Source organism: Anolis sagrei, chromosome 4 (genome assembly GCF_037176765.1).
Source record: "Anolis sagrei isolate rAnoSag1 chromosome 4, rAnoSag1.mat, whole genome shotgun sequence".
Taxonomy (NCBI): domain Eukaryota; kingdom Metazoa; phylum Chordata; class Lepidosauria; order Squamata; family Dactyloidae; genus Anolis; species Anolis sagrei.
This window is the reverse complement of record NC_090024.1, coordinates 219,034,901-219,054,683: the sequence shown is the minus strand read 5'-3', so window position 1 is coordinate 219,054,683 and position 19,783 is coordinate 219,034,901. Positions and strand designations below refer to the sequence as shown.

The 19,783-nt window shown below is 40.7% G+C and overlaps 1 protein-coding gene across 1 annotated transcript; it reads right to left on the bottom strand.

Annotated features, from left to right (window-relative positions):
• Positions 1–430: 430 nt before the first annotated feature.
• Positions 431–18,829, bottom strand: SLC2A10 (solute carrier family 2 member 10). Its single transcript, XM_060772172.2, has 5 exons — positions 18,478–18,829; positions 5,498–6,883; positions 2,184–2,306; positions 995–1,130; positions 431–834 (listed from the first exon to the last, which is right to left on the bottom strand). The coding sequence occupies exons 1-5, from the start codon at positions 18,479–18,481 to the stop codon at positions 735–737; spliced, it is 1,749 nt and encodes a 582-aa protein (XP_060628155.2). The 5' UTR covers positions 18,482–18,829; the 3' UTR covers positions 431–734.
• Positions 18,830–19,783: the final 954 nt, after the last annotated feature.

Here is a 19,783-nt window from a genome sequence, read left to right as displayed (position 1 = left end):
GATGGGAGCATAGAGTTAAAGGAAGACCTGCAGGAAAAAAAATCTCTCATTTAATTAGGCACAGTAGAACTGAGAAATATTTTAATATATGCTAATTCATTCCTTCCCACATACACTTGTTGAAAAAAATAAATGAAATTGGAGTTGCTTCAGTATTTACCATTTTGCCAAAATGTCCACATAGAAAAAACAATTTTGATGCAATTAGGATTAAGATAGAATACAACTAATACCCATACTTCCTCTTTGAAAAAAGATTGTAGTGGCAATGATTTTTTTCAAAAATGGGAGAGAAAGAGCAATAAATTTCTTTTAAATTACTTTCCAAAACCTGCTGAAAACATCTGAAAGTCTACCATACAACTCCCCCTCCATTTTCAAGCCATTCAAGTATTTCATCACAAGATATATGCTGAAAGAGAGTCCTGACTGTTATAATAATTTATGGTTTATTTATATTTTTAAAAGGACTGCTTTATGAATAATTGGCTATGGCTCCTCTTGAATTGCACAGGTACATCAAAGCATGTTATTAAGAGACCAGGATGCTTGATTCTATGCATAATATAACAGATATATTTAAAGCAGGAAAAGCACTGTGTCATTTGTATGAATCTGCACGAGTGCAGAAGAGCTCCTCTTTGGGCATGCCATCCATCACACTTCAGTACTGCAGAAACAAGTGTCCGGATGTTTCACTAACATCACAAGTGACAACATACATAGTTTCTTTTTCAGGAGTCACTAGAATGGTCCACCCGTTGATACCGAGCTCGGGCAAGGATTTCACTTCTCTTCCACATGTTTTGCCAAAACGTGTTCCCTTGGTGCAATCTGCCAATAGGAGAGATACATTGGGATGTGTTAAATCAGTATTGTGCCCCTTTCCCCACCCCGAATTTTTCCCATAAATTGGGCACAAAAGATTTGACTCAGTGTTGGCACTGCCAGCAATCATAGATTAAGCTTCTCAGCAACAAGCAAGTAGACTTACCGCTTCTTTGAGAACTGCTTGTCTATTTCTTCTAGAGATTGCCCTTTTGTTTCTGGTACAAAAAGGTAAATAAACAGAATGGCCACCACTCCCACTACTCCATAGAGAAGGAACGTCCATGACAACCCTATGGCATCTGAAAATAGTAGTAAAAACAAAATTACTGTATGGCAAACACTTTTGATTGGAGACTCTAAAGTTTGCTGCATTTATCAAAACTAAATACTGCCATGTGGAGCCTTATTAATCCCTACTTTAAAAGCACAACAGGGCTCCAACTGAGTGGACACCTGTTCAAAGTCAGGTGTTTGAAAAACAACTTGGAGAATATATTGCAAGCTTGGAATTGTTTTTATGCTCACAGAATATCACACGAGTAGATGGGTTCTGGCCCAGTTGTGCGAACGTATCTCCCCCTACGAACTGTCTAGGATCTTAAGATCATCCAGGGAGGCCCCGCTCTCAGTCCCACCACCATCACAGTCACGTTTGGTGAGGACGAGAGACAGGGCCTTATCTGTGGTGACCCCTCAGCTTTGGAACTCCCTCCCCAATGAGGTTAGATCTGCCCCCTCCCTCCTGATCTTCCGGAAGAAGCTTAAATCCTGTTTATGGGATCAGGCATTCACAGAATAGTTTGTTTACTGAGAAAGACAGGATTTATTGGACCAGACTTGGAGTGCTTTGGATGACGATTTTAATTCTGGTGATTTTAATCTGGAGAGTGGGTTCTTAATGCATATTTAGAATTATTTTAATTTTGTGAATGAATTTATTATGTGGTTTATATTATGCTTGGCATTAATTGTTGCCTGTTTGGAAGCCGGAGGTCGAGAAGGACGGGGTATAAATGTTTCTCTCTCATATATATATATATATATATATATATATATATATATATATATATATATTCTATATATTCTGAAGCCTGCTCAAACTAGTTAAATTTGAGTTACAAGTTGTCCAGCTTTACTTGATAGTCAGAGGTTGCACTACAAAAAGTAATAAAAAGTAATTCAACCTATAATCAACCTATCATGTGAAAGCATATGACAATAGCAACATGCCTGTGCTCACAGACAGGCTCTCTGCTCCCTCAGCCAGGCAACCCAGACCCTGCTCATAGGCCTACTATGGAGCAGAGGTTGCTACAGGAAAGAAATCAGTTGAGAGCAATGCTTATACAAACCAATGAGGTCCAAGAAGGAAAGACTGATCAATAGATTGGCAGCCCAATTGAAAGCGTTGCAGAAGGCAAATGCTCTTCCTCGTATGCTGGTTGGGTAGATTTCACTGAGGACGAGCCATGTCACTGTGGCAAAATAAACGAAGGGAGAAGAGCACAGTGAGGTAGGATGAAAGAGAAAAGCAAGCAATAATTTTACTTTATTGTACTAAAGAACTACAAAGAACTAACTGGGGGAAATATGTTTGCAGAAAAATGAGATGCTCATACATTGGAGCTGGTTTAGATAATTACTGCCATTTTTCTGAATCCAAGGATTCTACATCCATTAATTCAACCAACCTCAGTCTGAAAATATTTATTTTAGGTGGGGGGATTCAAAAAAGCAAGTCTTGATTTTGCTGCACACTAAACACTGTGCTGACATATATGTAAACCCCGCTGTAGTGGGAACAAACTAAAGTTCATACTTTTGGCTTCAAGACCTGTCCTCAACATATGCAAGCAGTCAACTTATACATGGGTATATGTGATATCAGTTGAGGGCAGCCATTGGGACCAAAATTATGAATTTTGCTGTGACACATGGATATGTAGAGGGCTAAATTTAGGGGCATGTAAAATAAATATTTTCCTCTGCTTTTAAATATATAGAGAGGGAATTATAATATAATATAATATAATATAATATAATATAATATAATATAATATAATATAATATAATATATATAGAGAGGGAGTATATTGTGGACACTTGGTATCCACTGATATTTGGTTTATCACCTTGGATACTAAAATCCATAATTGCAAGTCCCATTATATATATTGTTGTAGTAAAATGGTGTCACCTATATAAAGTGGCAAAAACAAGGATTGCCTTTTGGAATTTTGTGTTTGCATTTTCAACCTGTTGATAGTGGAATCCATTAGGTGCAGAATTTGTGGATATGGGGGGCTAATTGTACTGAGGGTGAGCTGAAGAGAAGGAAAGGATCTATTTATATGAGGGGTTACAATGGTGTGGGGTTTGAATTGTCAATCTTAAAATGCATCTATATAAATACTGATTAGGGGAAAATTATAATTGAAGAACAAGAATAACTATCCAGCCTGAAAAAGTAGAGGGAGCACAAGGAAAGCAACCTGGTTCAATAACGTACAAGATGCTCCCACCTTACCACCACATGTCCAACCTGGAGGAAGCAAGGTAGCTTTCCCTTATCTTTTCCCCCATCCAAGTTGTATTCAGACGCAATACAGAGGCCCTGAAGAATGTGGAACAATCACCATTTTAGGTGATTAAGGTGGTGTGACAGATGGGGGCACTTTAAATAATGGCTTACTGAAGAACCCTCTCTGATGGCTGAGTGTGGCTGCTTTTTTAATAGGGACTCAAGTCTGCCTAACGCTCAACATTTCATGGATGAAAACTGGGACACATATGCCCAAGGAACATAAAATATGGTTAAGAAGTGAAACATTATTAGTGAGAATGAGAAAGAAAGCAAAAGGTAGAAGAGACTGCAGCAGGCTGAGCCTATTAGGAAGGCCAATGACCCCTCTTGTATCCCATACAAGGAAAAAGGCAGAGTATACATTAAAATCAATCAATCAAATGAAAGCTGTGTCAGGAAAGCTCCTGTCAAATTAGGATAGGTGGAGCTCCTAGCTGTTTCTGAAGGAATTCCTTTTATTTCCTGCCATTCCAGGAACTACCAGGCCAGTTGTATTAGAATTATATTTACTTTTACTGCCATGCACATGTAAAGCAAATAAGCTTCCAAACTACAGATACAACTTGGAAGATATGAATTAACTTATTCCTCACAGGTTAGCAAATAAAACTTTATACTGTGAAGGGTGGGGCTGACTAAAGTGAAGCTTATACCTTCCTACTGTCCTAATTTGGCAGAGAAAGTCTTGATTAATCTGATGCTGTCCTACTTTTTCACCTGGTTTTAAAATGTCCAGGCTCACTGTGTCCGTCCCATGTTTCGTCTAAGTCCTCATATCACTTTAATGCCTGCAAAATGAATTCTTAGTGCAAAAGTAGTTTACACTTGAGTTAACTCAGAATGGGGAAGAGAGATGTGGGGGCAGAATCTTGCCCTTTAGTAGACCCAGACAAAAGCAAACTGCTACAGTCTCTCCTTGCTTGTGTGTTCTTCCTCATTAATGCCTTTGCTGCTTTGACCACTCTCTGATGTTGTTAGACCGCATGACTTTTTCTGTGGAATGTTGAGAAGGCATGTCTGCATGGCAAGGACCTTAAGATTTCAGGCTCAATCCTAAGCATCTGTAGTTCATAGGTCTTGAGCAATGAATCAGGGAAGAAGATAACCTGAGATCTTGGAAAGGCAAATGCTACAGAAGAAGCACTGTATGCTAGAAGTATCTATAATCTAAGACAGCAATTGGAAATATTCACCATGAGTTGCACGTGGCCCTGAAGCCACCACTCCTGTTTTGGGGGAAAATTAACTTCCTATTTTGAAAAACCTCTTGTCCTAAATGTAAAACATGTCTGGGAGCTCCACCTCCCAGGCCAGCTAGAGAAGACAGGGTACACTCTGAGTTCAAAATCCTCACAAAAATCCTAATTTCTTTGGAGGGAAGAAGGGACAGCAAGTCTGGAAAAAATCCAGGGCATGTTAGGGGATGCAGCACTCCCAAATCCTAGTCACCTTTCCACCATGATTTAAGAGACCACCATGATTTAAGATTGGAAGGAGCAATGGACACCTCTAATGACCACCCATGAAGAGGGATAAGCATAGTGTGGTTCAAGGAAACCCCCAAATTAGTAACTATTATATTAGCATATACCTATAAGTAAATTCCACATATAAGTGAAATTGACTCTTAGGTATCTGGCCACAGAATTGGACCTGAAGAAAAAGAGTTTCTCTCCACCAAGCTTGGGGTTTTTTTGTTGTTGTTTTTGTGTGTGTGAGTTTCTCCCTTTTCCATTAGGACTTTCTTTTGGTGATGAGAATAGTGGATACCACAGAGAAACTTTTCAGGATATTAGTCTTCCTCAAAAGCAACAATGGAGAATGATCCTGATCTTGTTGAACAGGAACTCCGATCAGACCCAGGCAGTATACCCAGTGCTGAGAGCTCATGGGAATTGCAGCCCAACAACATCTGGAAAACACCTTTTCAATTTCTGAGTTAAAGGATCAACACAATCAAATTTTAACATCCTCACTCTATGAAACTATTTGATAATTCTAGAAGCACATTCCCATACAGCCTGATCTATTCATATCTGTAGGCTATATGGCCAGAGAATGTAAAAATGTAAGGAGACTTACTTGGTCCAAATCCAATTGAAAATGCACTCACAAAAGCCATCAAGCTTAGCAACGTTATCCAGTTTAGAATAATATGATTTTTCAAAGGAGTTTCGCTGATGGATGAGCTGGGACTTTGTCCCTTTCCTTCAAATGAGTGGTTGAAAAGATAGAGCTTCTCAGTATGTGATGGAATAGTTGCTACTCCCACTCCATTTTCACTACTGGTATGTGTTTTAACAGCTGTTGACCCTGTGAGAGCAAACATTGATTCCACTGGAATTTCACTAGCACCTGATGCCAGTGGGAAATAGGATGTAAGTGGCTCAGAGGAAGTGGACTTTATGGGAAGGTGACTTGAGCTCAATGACGAGTTGCTTGATCCAACGAGTGTCTCACAATCTTTTGCCACTTCTATTGGAATAGAACAACTGGTCAATCCAATAACAGTCACAGACAAGGACATCACTATACAGCCCGCCATTAATAACACTCTCCTGCCAGCTTTATCTGCAAAAGCCATGGCAAAAAGAGTTGCAAGCACCTTCATAACTCCAAGACCCACAGAAGCCAGGATCGCGGAGGAGTCACTTTGGTATCCCATGGAGCGGAAAATGGTGGAAGCATAAGAAAGGATATTTGGCTGCCCTGTAAACTGCTGAAAGAGCACCAATCCGAGCCCTACCAGAGTCCGAGTCCTCATGTTGTCCTTGGACTTAAAGAGGTCTACAAAACAATATTGCTTTTCCTTAGAGCATGGTGGCATGACACCTCCACCATCTTCATTCTTCTGAATTTGGATGAGATTTTTGTGACTCCCACTGTAGTGCACATTAATGTTCACAGAATTCTTTGGGAGGAACAGAATGCTGAGAAACTGAATGACTGCTGGACCAACAGCCAGCCCAAACATGTACCGCCAACCTTCTTTGATTTCTGAAAAGAGATAATTCAGTGCATATGAAAATAAGATGCCTATGGTGATGCCAGCTTCGTAGAGGGAAACCAACACACCTCGTTGATGGGCAGCCACCATTTCAGAGACATAGATGCAGCATGCCATAGACGATATAGAGATTGCAAAGCCTATAATCATTCGCCCGCATACCAGCCAAAAGAATGACCCAGCTAGTGTCAGAATGAGAGTACCACATAACAAAATGGCATTGCTGGCTAATATTGCTTTACGCCTTCCTTGTCGGTCAATGATGATCCCTCCGACTAAAGAAGCCAAGAGAGCTCCAGTGAGTAAAGAACTCACAAGGACTTCCTGTTCAAAGCAGCTAAGATGAAAGTCGACTTGCAGCTGTAATAAGGCTCCAGAGATAATTCCAAGCTCATAACCAAATATTAGTCCACCAAGAAGTGAGACCGTTGAACACAATAGAAGGATTAGAAGTGCATGTCCTGCAAAAGAGAGAAAAAACTATGATGGTCTCATTCATTTTCATATAACTCATGTTAGAGCTGACAAACCCATGGCAAATACAGATGTTGTTGGACTGCAAGTCCTAGCTGCCCTTGCTTGCACAGCCAATGGTAAGGAATACTAGGAAATGCAGTGCAACAGCATCAGGGAAGGTTGAAGGATTCCACCTCTAGCACAAGAAAGAAGAGTCAAAGTTCTTATAAGAATTGTATTTGGTTTTGGAAATTAAAAGTAAAGTTTGTATGTGTTATTCCAGGGAAATCAGTCCTGCCAAAAACACTTCTGGTCAGCCTCTGCTCAACAGAATTGTCTCAATTCACAATCGTTATATGGATAACGTCTCTTCTGTGAACAAGAGGCTCTCCTCCTAATAAATCAACAGGCTTATTTAGTCTTACTGATTCTGCTTAACTTCTATTATCAGAATATGCTGCTGAGATTTCTAAGTCAAGGGTGAGAGAGATTAACATGAAACAACTGGCTGCACTTAAGTCCATGACAATGCAACTTCAGACAGCACAAGCAGTTGTACAATGATTTTTAACTAGTGTAATGCCCCTCACGGCTATTCAGTTCAATTGACTTTATTTGCATTTGGTATTTTCTTTTTTTCTATTTTATAGTGCAAATAGAGAATCTTTAAGTTTGGGCAAGCTGCCATAGTTTGTACCAGCAGCTTGCCATGAAGAGTCAGTGGCCACAGGGACCATTTTTTAAAAGTCCACTTAAGGCAAATGTTTCCTGTGCCCTGTCTCATTCATCTGTCTCTCTGGAACTCATAAAGTCCCTTGCTACATTTCTGCCTTCATATCACTTCATTGTTAAATGCTGTCAAGTCAACTTTGGTATATGGAAACCCTATGAATTAAAAACCTGCAAGTCCCATCATCAAAAAGCCTGCCCCACATCCTCTAGCTTCCTCTTTTCCTACTCTCTTCTACCTTACCAAACCTTATTGCCTTTTCTCATGAGCTATCTCTTCTATGATAAGGTTCTGGAAATAGTTTTAGTCATATTTAGTCTTCTCGGTGACAGTGACAAAGAGCAGACCTGCCAGTTCGATTCCTCTATAGAGCATTCTAGCTAAGTGCTGCCTGACTGTTCAGTGTCAACAGCTTGCCAGCCAAGAAGAGCTCCGCATACATCTTTGTTGGTCACCGTTACAGCCTTCCATTCACAACAGACAACAGAATAGGAGCTTCTGGGTGATTTCTTCCTACCTGCTACCAATGTTGCAGGTAAACAAATGACTGTTTTTTGTTCAAAGTAGAACACCCACCTCCAGACACGTAGCTATGTTGACTATCTTGTATCATCTTCCATATATCTTGCTACTACTACATCCAATTTTTTGTAAATGTAAGAGAGCCTATTTCTGTAACGGAATGACCTGTCTTGGCTTAATTAAGATCTGCCTGCCATGGAACTCTGCTTCACAAAAGACCTTGTAGAGATCAAAAGGAATATAACTGGTTTGATGAAGTGTATCATTTTGACTGCATTTTTGGACTCTTCTTAGGACTGTGGTTCCAGGAGAACTGTTATAACAAGTACCTTCACTTCAAAATGTGCACTTGGAAGAACTCAAAAGTCTACAGAATAATGTTTAAGGGATTTTTTTACATGTTAGGAGCTACTTGAGAAACTGCAAGCCGCTTCTGGTATGAAAGATTTGGCCTTCTGCAAGGATGTGACCCATGGGACGCCCAAATTGATGTTTTACCATCCTTGTGGGAGGCTTCTCTCACATCCTTGCATGGGGAGCTGGCGCTGACAGAGAGCTCAACTTGCTCTCCCTGGATTTTAACCGCTGACCTATTGGTCAGCAGTCCTGTTGGCACAAGGGGTTAACCCATTGTGCCACCGGGGGTGAGGAGCCACAGAAAGATCTGAAGAAGATTACTGTCTGTCCACTGAAAGCTGACTGTCTCTTGAAAAACCATAACTCGGCATGTGAAACAAACAGAATGAAATATTCTGAAGAAGAACAATTTGAACAGCAAAGTTTTATTACAGGTCCATTTTATTAGTTCTTTTTAAAAGCTTGAATTGCTTTCAGATCCTTAAAAAAATCACAACTAGGTTCCAGAGATTTCAATGGGACAATCATCTGAGGCTGGAGTTACACCCACAGCAGCAGCATCTAAACAAAGCAAGGGCACCTTGTTTGGGTACATCCCATTATTTGTATTACAGGTTGGAGAACATCTCAGAATTCCAAAATCTGAAATACTTCAAACTTCTAAATTGTCTATATGAGTCACTAAGATAAGGGCAGCTTTGCTTTCTGACAGTTCAATATACACAGACTTTGTTTTATACATAAAATCTTTTAAAATACTATTTATAAAACTACCTTTAGTGTGCAGCAGATGTGGAGAGCATTACCAATTGACAGCTCTACTGTTGTGCACATAAGTAATACTACTATCAATACTGTGCCTCAAAAACATGAGACTGCAGTCCTGAATTTTCAACTTGAAATACTGGCCTTATCATTTCCCCAAGAGTTAAAATTCTAGAAACAGAAATGTAATATGGAAGTGTTTTACTTTCTGGAATGTTAGCATTTTCCTATTTTTTTTACAGTTATTAATGCATTTGGCATAGTTACCATACACTACTTTTGTTTAAAATAAATTCACATTTATTATATCACTTTCTGAATAACGTGCATCTTTTATTTCCCTTGTGGCTCATGCTGAGAAACTATCCAATCTGTACAATTGTCAGTACTATTGGAAGCTCTTAGTGTGCACAGGTAGTCAATTAGGAACAATATTTATTCAGGATGGTTAAAAAAGCTTTGCAGAAAATGGAAAGGATCATTATTATTTACCTGCAGACTCTATTAGGCGCATATGGTGTTTCTGTGAAGACTGTGGCTGATTCAATTAGCCTTTCCTGCAATTCCCATTACTATTATAGTTACTAATGGTTTGTGAGCTTTGATTAAAACTCAGTTTATTACCCAGTCAGAGGCTGTATTAAGAGGAAAGTAAAAGAAAGAGAAGCTGGGGAACAACTGGCAAAGCACTGCCTCCCAGGGCAGCAAAGCCCTGAAACTCACAAAAGCATCACGCTACCAAGCTGTTTCATAATTAAATACTCTGAAGTGCAGCTGGCCACACATGTTAAGTTTTGGACATTTACAGAGAAGTCCTATAATTGCCTAGGTAGAAGTAAGTTCCACTGGGTACAATGGAATTTATTTCCAAGTAAGTGCGCACAGAATTGTAGCCCAAAACAGTAATTGCTGGAATACATGACCACATTTATTAATTAATTTCTGTGATGTACTAGAAACAAAAAGCTCCCAGGATGGCTAAAGGTAATTTGAAACAATAACACTCATAATTTTAAAAGGGGGGAGGGAGTAGCAGATGAAACTAAGTTAATGAATGCAAAAAATAAAGATAACTTGAAGCAGGGATGGGCCTAGGCAAATGGGGTTTCTATATCTGTGGAATGTCCATGGTGGGAGAAAGAACTCTTGTCTGCTTGAGGCAAGTGTGAATGTTGCAATTGGTCACCTTGATTAGCATTTAATAGCAGCAATAAAATGCAGGCAGCAATCAGCCAGACTTTGAAGCTGAAAGGCCATTCAATGTTAATCAAAACCCCATTTGCCTAGGTTCCAGCAGACCCTTCAACCTCTGAGAATGCCTGCCATAGATGTGGGTGAAACATCAGGAGAGAATGCTTCTGAAACATAGCCATACAGCCCAGAAAACTCACAGCAACCCAGTGATCCCAGCCATGAAAGCGTTCAACAACACATCGAGGTAAGTAGTTATGTAATCTGCAGGGCAGACAACATCAGGAAAGCTAGTGGTTTTGGATTTTAAAAATAATACATTTTCCTTATTTCTAAAAGCCTGGAAGATTTTTTTCAAAAAAAATTCTTTGTTCCAGATCAAAAATATTTGCAAACATGGTATCAGATGAGCTTGGAAGAACATTTCAAAGTTTCAAAAGTTGCAGAACTGGGAAAGGTTACTTAACTTCAGGAAGAAGATGGTAAGAAAGAAGTGAGGCAGTTACCTTTCTGGATCAAGGGAAGATCCAAAGGCATTGCCCATGAGAGCTCCTTAACGCAGACCATAAGGAAGAGTCAGCAAAACTGCTGGAGATACTGGGATTTCATCATGCCCCATCACTGTCTCCTGAAGAGCTGTAAAGAAGCTTTTCATGCAGTGGACCCTGAAACTTTGCGTTATTTAGTTTCTACATTTTGATTATTGCAGTGGTTCTCAATCTGTGAGTCCCCAGTGTTTTGGCCTACAACACCCAGAAATCCCAGCCAGTTTACCAGCTCTTAGGATTTCTGGGAGTGGAAGGCTAAAACATCTGGGGAAATACTGGATTATTGGAATTTTTGAATTAAAATAATCTTGGAGCCAGCTGTGGTACTTCTGCCCAAGTAAGCTGCCTTCTTTTTGAAACAAGGACAGAACATTTCACTGGAATTGGAGATAACAAAGTTTGTTGTGAGAAAAATGGTTAGCAACAACGATATTGGAAAAGTTTATTAATTTTATATTGGATTTAATCAACTTGGAGCTCTTATTTTTAGTGTGCAAGGTACAGATACTGTGAAAAGCTGTATTTCCTTTTCAAATGAGTCACTGGATTGGATAAAATTATAAAAAGCACTGCTAAGTTTGATTCCTGCTTGCCAAGTGATTTATGGCAGATGTGGAGAAATGTCCGTGGTTCCAGAATTTCTACATAGCAAAGATAGCATTTAGTGAACTGAGAGAAAGGTTAAATTCCATGTTGAAGTTCTTAGAGAGGTGATTGGGATACTAAAGTTCGGTGAATGTTTTGAATAACCTGGCGAATATTAAGAGGTAGGAATGGACCAATTATTTCAGGATCTGGATGTGGCAGAACAGTAAGATATATTGTCAGACAAGGGGAAGGAAAATTGTGAAGATCATGCAAATCTGAGACCAGATGAGGAACATAAAACCATACTTGCAAAAGAATGAATGGGGAAATGACAGACACTGCTAATCAAAATTAATTTGATTTAACAAAACATATGAAGTTTTATACTGAAGTTAAATTAGAGGAAAACTGGAATTATATAATCGGATTAATGGATTTCAGATATTGAAAAGTTATCATAGTAATGATATCAGAGTGGATCATTTATTATTGTTAATTTAAATACTTAAAATAAAGTTTAGGATTATCTGAGTTTTGAAGACTAGGAAATTGTTTTTGTCCAACTAGAAGTTGGGTTGGGAAACTGGTGAGAGGACGGAGGGAGAGATCTTGGCCCCATAGGGTGCCTTCTTGCCCTTGAGTGAAAGAGGCCAGCAAGCCTCCTCTTCCTGTTTTCATCTTGTAATTTAACACCATTTTACCAAAGTTTTATTGTGTTTTAACTGATTTTAAAACAGGAGTTTTGGGATAGTGATTAGTGTCTATTTGTGTGTTTCTTGGCCTTTTATTGTTCATATGGTCACTCAGTGGACAAATCAATAAACAGATCTATATCTAGTTGTCAGCATTTGCATGGCCTCCAATGTCCAACCTTTGCAGCATGCAAATGAGGACACTGGTGAGGCGGTGGTTGGCTTTTTTTGAATTTCCTTTCTTTGATACCTGACCAAATTTGCTCCCGACAGCATGTCAAAAGTAGCTTTTCGTGGAGCATCAGAAATGACTGAACAAATAAACAACAAGATGTAATTATTATCCTCAATTATTATTAGTGGATACATATTGGAGAGTTAGCATTTTATTAACTTTCTGCAGGATTACTATTTAATACTGTAAGCTTTATTTTATATGCATGTGAAATTAGTAGATTATAGAAAGAAGTATATCTTTGGGACTTTTCTTAAGGTGGAGGAAGCTTAATTAGGTTTTGGCTACAGCAGTTGTGGAAAAGATTAGTTGTCGCTCTTTCTTGTTATTCTTTCTTCTTTGTTTCTCTCTAGTCTTTATTCTATCTATTTTATTTGTTCTTTCTTTTGTGTAGGATGTATGAGATAATCTTTACTATTATGATTACAATTTTCTGGAATGTAAATTCTCTATATTATATTTTATACTAGCTTGGGGACCTGGCGCTGCCCGGATTATTAGAGAAAGTGGGTAATGGAGGTTTTGTATGCCAAGTTTGGCCTTGGTGAGGGTCGCAGTGGTTTCAGTAACTGAGTGAAGGTGCTGCAAGTCCCATCATCCATGGTCCACCCTCCTCCAAACTGCAGCAGGATATGGAGTCGGTCATGGGGGCTCTGTGTGCCAATTTGTTCTTGATCAGTTGTTGGATGAGGGTGGTAGTAGTTTAAGTAAGTGAGTAAAGGTACTGCAAGTCCCATCATCCATGGTCTACCCTCCTCCAAACTGCAGCAGGATATGGAGTCGGTCATGGGGGCTCTGTGTGCCAATTTGGTCTTGATCAGTTGTTGGATGAGGGTAGTAGTAGTTTCAATAAGTGAGTAAAGGTACTGCAAGTCCCATCATCCATGGTCCATCCCCTTAGAACTGCATCAGGATGTGGAGTGGGTCATGAGTACTCTGTGTGCCAAGTTTGGACTGGTCTGTGATTTGTAGGAGCTACAATGTTTTGTGGGAAGTGAATTGGGTGAAGGTACTGCAAATCCCATCATTCGTGGCCCATCCTGCCCTAAACTGCACCAGGTTGTAAAATGGGCCATTGGGCCTCTGTGTGCCAAGTTTGGTCCTGATCTGTCCTTGGTGTGGGTCACAGTGCTCTAAGGAAGTGAGTTAAAGTACTGCAAGTCCTGTCATCCATGGTCCATCCTCCCTCAAGTTGCACCAGGGTGGGTCTTGGGGGGGTGGGTGGTCTGTGTGCCAGGTTTGATCTTGTTCTGTCATTGTTGGGGGCCACAAGGTGTTTTGGACTTCAACTCCAACCATTCCTGACAGCCTCAGGCCCCTTTCCTTTTCCCTTTGCTAGCTCAGAATGTTCTGGTGGCTAATCAAAGACCATATGCAAATAGTACCACAGTGGCAGCCAATCAGAACACTGCCACATACACCTCCTGTCCTTCCTCCGCATACAAACACTGACTTTTATTATATACATAGATTGTATTATAATATTTTAACACAAATAGTGTTTGTTTGTTTTTTTAAAAAATACGTGTTTCTTATCTTAATTATAATTCCTAACTCTCCCAGGTCAACTGTAGCATGAAGACCATCATTTCATATTTCAGACCCGATCTTCACTCTCATATAATGCAGTTTTGTAATTTAACGGCAATAAACTGCATTATATGGCAGTGTAGACTCATATAATGCAATTTAACTGCATTATGAAACTGCATTATATGGCAGCGTAGATGGGGGTCTCAATTTACTGTGTCTTCTACCAATCCAGTTCAACAACTATTTCCTTGCCTCTTCCCTCTGTTATCACCTGCAGATTTATCATGCACCTGAAAGTATCTCATTTCTACATTCCCTGTTTGTAATTTGGAAACCTTTGTCTTACAACAACATGAGGGAATTTTGTTGTTTCTTCAAATTTCCTTTCCAGGATTTACAAATTTTATACAGAATGACCAAAACCAGCAATCTTGAGGGAGGAAAAGATGGAGCTTTCTGATCAGTCCTGAACTTGGATGAATTTGTTTGGGACTTTGACTGAAGTCTATTTATCAAAATAGATTAAGATCTGGTCATTTGAGGGAAAGAAAAAAAATCTGTCTGAGAGTTACCAAAATGTTTGACAACTCAGGTTGGGGGGAAAAAAGTACTATATTGATTGCTTTGAGTCCATTGGTGTATGTACCATATTAAATGCTTTGAAATTAAGTGTATGAATTCCTATTGTATAACAGACAAACGCTGAGTGAACCGCAATAAGATCTGGAGGTGTCGAGAAAGGAAAAGGGAGCTGATTGGCACATTAGATTTTCAAGGTAGTGGGAATGTTTTATAACAGTATTTAAAATAAAAACCCAGACATGCTTAAAAATTTGAATTTTTACTATGTATTTAAATCCACAAAGTACAAAAACTGATTAAATAGAATCTATGCCCTCTTAATATGGCAATTCAACACTCTTCTTTTTAAGACACATTTTCTAATTCCCAACATCTTGCTACATTAATTTCCATTAATACTCTCTAATTGCTGTAATAATTTCCTTAATTGTGACCTTGATTTTGACATGGCTTATTTTGGCCATAGCAGCAAATGGGTCACTGATATGTAGCTATAAAGTGTGAAAAAGAGTGGCTGTAAAGGGAAAATGATTGTTAGATTGTGTGATTTTAATTCTTATATTGATACATTTTAATTCCATGTTTTAATGTTAAATGATGTTGTGTTTTATGATTTAATTGATAATTGTATGTTATTATCGTTATGTTAGGTTTCTATATGTGAGGCATTAAATTTTGCCATAATTATATTGGAAAATGCTTTGAGTCCCCCGCTGGGGTGAGAAAAGTGGAATACAAGTGAAGTAAATAAATAATAAATAAAATGATGGGTACTAAAAGCAAATATAGTAAAAACAAAATTCTTGGGAAACAGTTGTACATAGTTTATACCTTCAGGGAGAATAGGGTCTTTGTTTCAACCGGAATTACAGTTGAACTGAAATATGATACATTAGCAGTGCAATCTAATTCTGTCTCAAAGAATGGAGTGAGTAAGGATAAGGGTGAGGAGTGAAGCACTTATGCCACCTGAACTGGACCTACTTGAAGGAAGAAATGAGTTGTCTCATGTCCAAGCCTTGCTCAATCCAGAGACACACCCTCCATGCTGATACAAAGTTAAGATAAGGTTAGGACTGGCTAAAATTATTCCCAGCAGGTGGAAACCAAAGGGAGCTTCCCCAAAAATACAATTCTTGGGTCCTAGTCTGTCAATCAGAGCCACACTTATCCTGAAAGGGCTGAGGTTTGGATAAAGCACAACTTTAGCTGGCATCAAGTTGCCTAAGGATCCTTCCAGACAGGCCATATATCCCTGGATCTGATCCCAGGTTTTCTGCTTATCCCAGATTATATGGCAATGTGGACACATATAATCCAGTGTCAAGCAAAAAAGCAGATTGTGGAATATAAGGCCTGTCTGGAAGGGCCCTCAGTTGTCTGTTGGACCTCATGCTGAGTTGAGGTTGCACTGCAACACTTTTTGAATAAAGGCAGTCTTCCCTAATCATTGGTGGTGGTGATTGGGGGGGGGGGGGTATAGGTAACCTACACATCTAGAGGGTAAGAGTTTGGGATCAGCTTCAATAAGGGACCAGGAACTACATAGTTGAGGATCTGGATATCTCTTGGATCTCTTTCCCTGCAATCTTTTTGCCAAGGACATTCTCCTGCTTCTCGGAGCTCAAAAATGATCCTTTTGGGGTTTTGGACTAAAGCTTCCAGAACCATTCCATCATGCTAATGGCCATGCTGACTGGGGAGATTTGGGAATTATAATTGAGATAAAGCTCCAACTCTCACTACCCCAGTGTACATGTCCAAGTGGGGAAGGTAGCTTTACAGTCCATAGGGCATTTATGTGGATTGAATTTCCATACATTTTACGGGTTTGTTCTGAGAATTATTCACATTTGTCCTGTCCCAGTAATGCCAGGTTGAGTTTAAACATGAAATTGAAAGGCTGCATGGAGTAGTTTGGGGTTATCTCATAACAGGATCTAAATCAGGCATGGGCAAACTTGGGCCCTCCGGGTGTTTTGGACTTCAACTCCCACCATTCCTAACAGCCTCCGGCCCACTTAAGCAGCTGAGAGGGAAAAGGAAAGGGCCAGAGGCTGTTAGGAATGGTGGGAGTTGAAGTCCAAAAATCTGGAAGGCCCAAGTTTGCCCATGCCTGATCTAAACTATAGTTACATGTCAATCCAGCACTCTGTGTACCTGGATCTATCAGAAACTGGAACTCCCTGGAGTTGGTCTTTGGCACTTTAAGTATAAGTTGAGGGTCCCTTACCTCGTATTCCAATATCCAAAATCTGAAATTGTCCACATGGGTGGCTGAGACAGGAGCAACTTTCCTTTCTATATAATGTGCTCAAACTTTGGTTTATACACACATTTTTATTTTGTGATACTAGCACAACTTCATGTATGAAATAACTTCCAGGCTATGTGTAAAAAAATATGGAACATAAATGAGCTTCATGTTTGGAGCTGGATCCCAAGATACCTTATTCATGTCTATGCATTCCAAAATCAGGGGGGAAAACACCCAAATACTTCTGGTCCCCAGCATTTTGGATATGGGATACTCAAGACTGCATGCAGCAGTGGTTTGCAACCTTCCTAATGTTGAGACCCCTTAATACAGTTCTTCATGTTGTAGTGACCCCAACTATAACATTGTTTTCATTTGTTGCTACTTCACAACTCTAATTTTGCTACTGTTATGAATTGTGATGTAAATATCTGATATGCAGGATGTATTTTCATTCACTGGACCAAATTTGACACAAATAAGTGATACACCCAAATGTAAGTACTGCTGGGGTTGGGGGATTGATATTGTCATTTGGGAGTTGTAGTTGCTGAGATTTATAGTTCACCCACAGTCAAAGAGAATTCTGAACTCTGCCAATGATGGAATTGAATCAAACTTGGAATACTGGACTCCTATGCCTAACAGAAAATATTGGAAGTGTTTCGTGGGCATTGACCTTGAGTTTTGGAATTGTAGTTCACTTACAGCCAGAGAGCACTGTGGACTCAATCAATTATGGATCCCGATCAAACTTGGCACAAATGCTCATTATACCCAAATTTGAACACTGATAAAGTTTGGGGGAAATAGACCTTGACATTTGGGAGTTGTGGTTGCTGGGATTTATAGTTCACCTACAAACAAAGAGCATTCTGAACTCTGCCAACAATGGAATTGAATCAAACTTGGCACATAGAACTCCCATGGCCAACAGAAAATACTGGAAGAGTTTAGTGGTTATTTACCTTGAGCTTTGGAGTTGTAGTTCACCTACATTCAGAGAGCACTGTGGACTTACAACGATGAATCTGGACCAAACATGGCACGAATACTCAATATGCCCAAATGTGAATACTGGTGGGGTCTGGGGAAAATAGACCTTGGCATTTGAGAGTTGTAGTTCCTGGGATTTATAGTTCACTTCAAATCAAAGAGATTCTGAACCCCACCAAGGAGAGAATTGGTCCAAACTTCCCACACAGAACCCCCATGACCAACAGAAAATACTGTGTACTCTGATGGTCTTTGGCGAACCCCCCCCCCCCCCCCCGGGCCTTGACCCCTAGGTTGAGAAACGCTGGCATACCGTATCACTGCTGGAAAAAGAAGGGGGGGGGGCAAAGGAAGAGCGGAACTTGGACAGGAAGCTCCCTGGAGAGAGTTCCCTTTAAACAAACATGCCCAAGTTAACGGTACTTCGTAGAACTGGGAAAAAGTTACGTTTTGGCCACTCCAGCTCCGAAAATTCCTCAGGGGAGGATTGGACTAAGCCTGGCCTCCTCCTTCCCCCACAAAACCAGTTCAGAAAGTGACCCGCACCCGTGGGGCTGCCCCACAACTCCCTTCCTCCATCAGGGCGGGCTTCCCTGGTCTTACCCATGGCGAGGCTGGAAGAGAGTCCGGGCTTGTGTTCAGAACTCGGCCGAAGAGGCGGCTACAAGGGTCGCAGGGCTCCCGGGGGCTTCAACAGGCAACAGGCTCAGCCGCCCATCGCCCAGGAGGGAGAGCGAGTGCGAGAGGAAGGAGGCGCATTCCGACGCACAGGACTGCGCGGAGATCCCGGGGACCCGGCTGGCAATTCGCATCCTCCTGGATTCCTGACCCGGATCCGGGCCAGGAGCTGGAGTTTCCACCGGAATCTGCGCAACTCCCCCAAAGTTCACTCCCTCCGTCCTTCCCCGTCCGCAGAGGCGGCCAGGCAGCGCCACGTTGCTCCAGCCCTGCCTCCAGCCGGCGAAGGAAGGAGGGAGGGAGGGCTTGGGGAGACCTCTCTTTCGCAGACTCCGCGGGCATCTGCACTGTACAATGTTGCAGTTCGACACCACTTTTGCTTAACTGCAGCCGCGCAATTTGATGGGCCCCCTGGAAGTTTAGTTTCCCAAAATCTTGGGCTTTTTCTGATGCCTCACCAACTGCAACTCCCAGGACCCCATAGATTGAGCCATGGCAGTTAAAGTGGTGTCAAACTGCATTCATTTGTAGATACCTATGGCGTAGTGGTTGGAGCCTGGGACTACCAATGCATCTACACTCTAGAATTGCTGCAGTCTGAACACCACTTTAACTGCCCAGGCTCAATGCTATGGAAGCCTGGGAATTATAGTCTGAAGCACCAGCACTATTTTGCATAGAAAACTGAAGACATTGGTCCCGTTTACACTGCCATATAATCCAGTTTCTGCATGCAGATTGAACTGGATTACAGTGTTCCCTCACTTATCGTGGGTGTTATGTTCCAGGACCACCCGTGAAAAGTGAAAATCCGTGAAGTAGGGTCGCTATATATGTATATCAAGTTCCAAGGGTGAGGCAGAAGCAAGAAGAGATTTAGAGGCACCGCACACTTTTTTTTTTTGGCCAGCTATCTCTGCTTTAAGGGGCCCCCGGTGGCACAGTGGGTTAAACCACTGAGCCACTAAACTTGTTGACCGAAAGGTTGCAGGTTCAAATCCGGGGAGCGGCATAAGCTTCTGCTGTCAGTCCCAGCTTCTGCCAACTTAGCAGTTCAAAAACATGCAAATGTGAGTAGATCAATAAGTACCGCTTCGGCAGGAAGGTAACAGTGCTCCATGCAGTCATGGTGGCCACATAACCTTGGAGGTGTCTATAGACAACGCCAGCTCTTCAGCTTAGAAATGGGGATGAGCACCACACCCCAGAGTCGGACACGACTTGACTTAAT

What these genes read in the sequence shown, in the direction of transcription:
- SLC2A10 (XM_060772172.2), bottom strand. An exon ending in TTCAATTGGATTTGGACCAA is followed by an intron (nt 2,307 to 5,497) that starts GTAAGTCTCCTT and finishes ATTTTGCCACAG; the next exon opens with TGACATGGCTCGTCCTCAGT. An exon ending in AAGCAGTTCTCAAAGAAGCG is followed by an intron (nt 835 to 994) that starts GTAAGTCTACTT and finishes TCCTATTGGCAG; the next exon opens with ATTGCACCAAGGGAACACGT.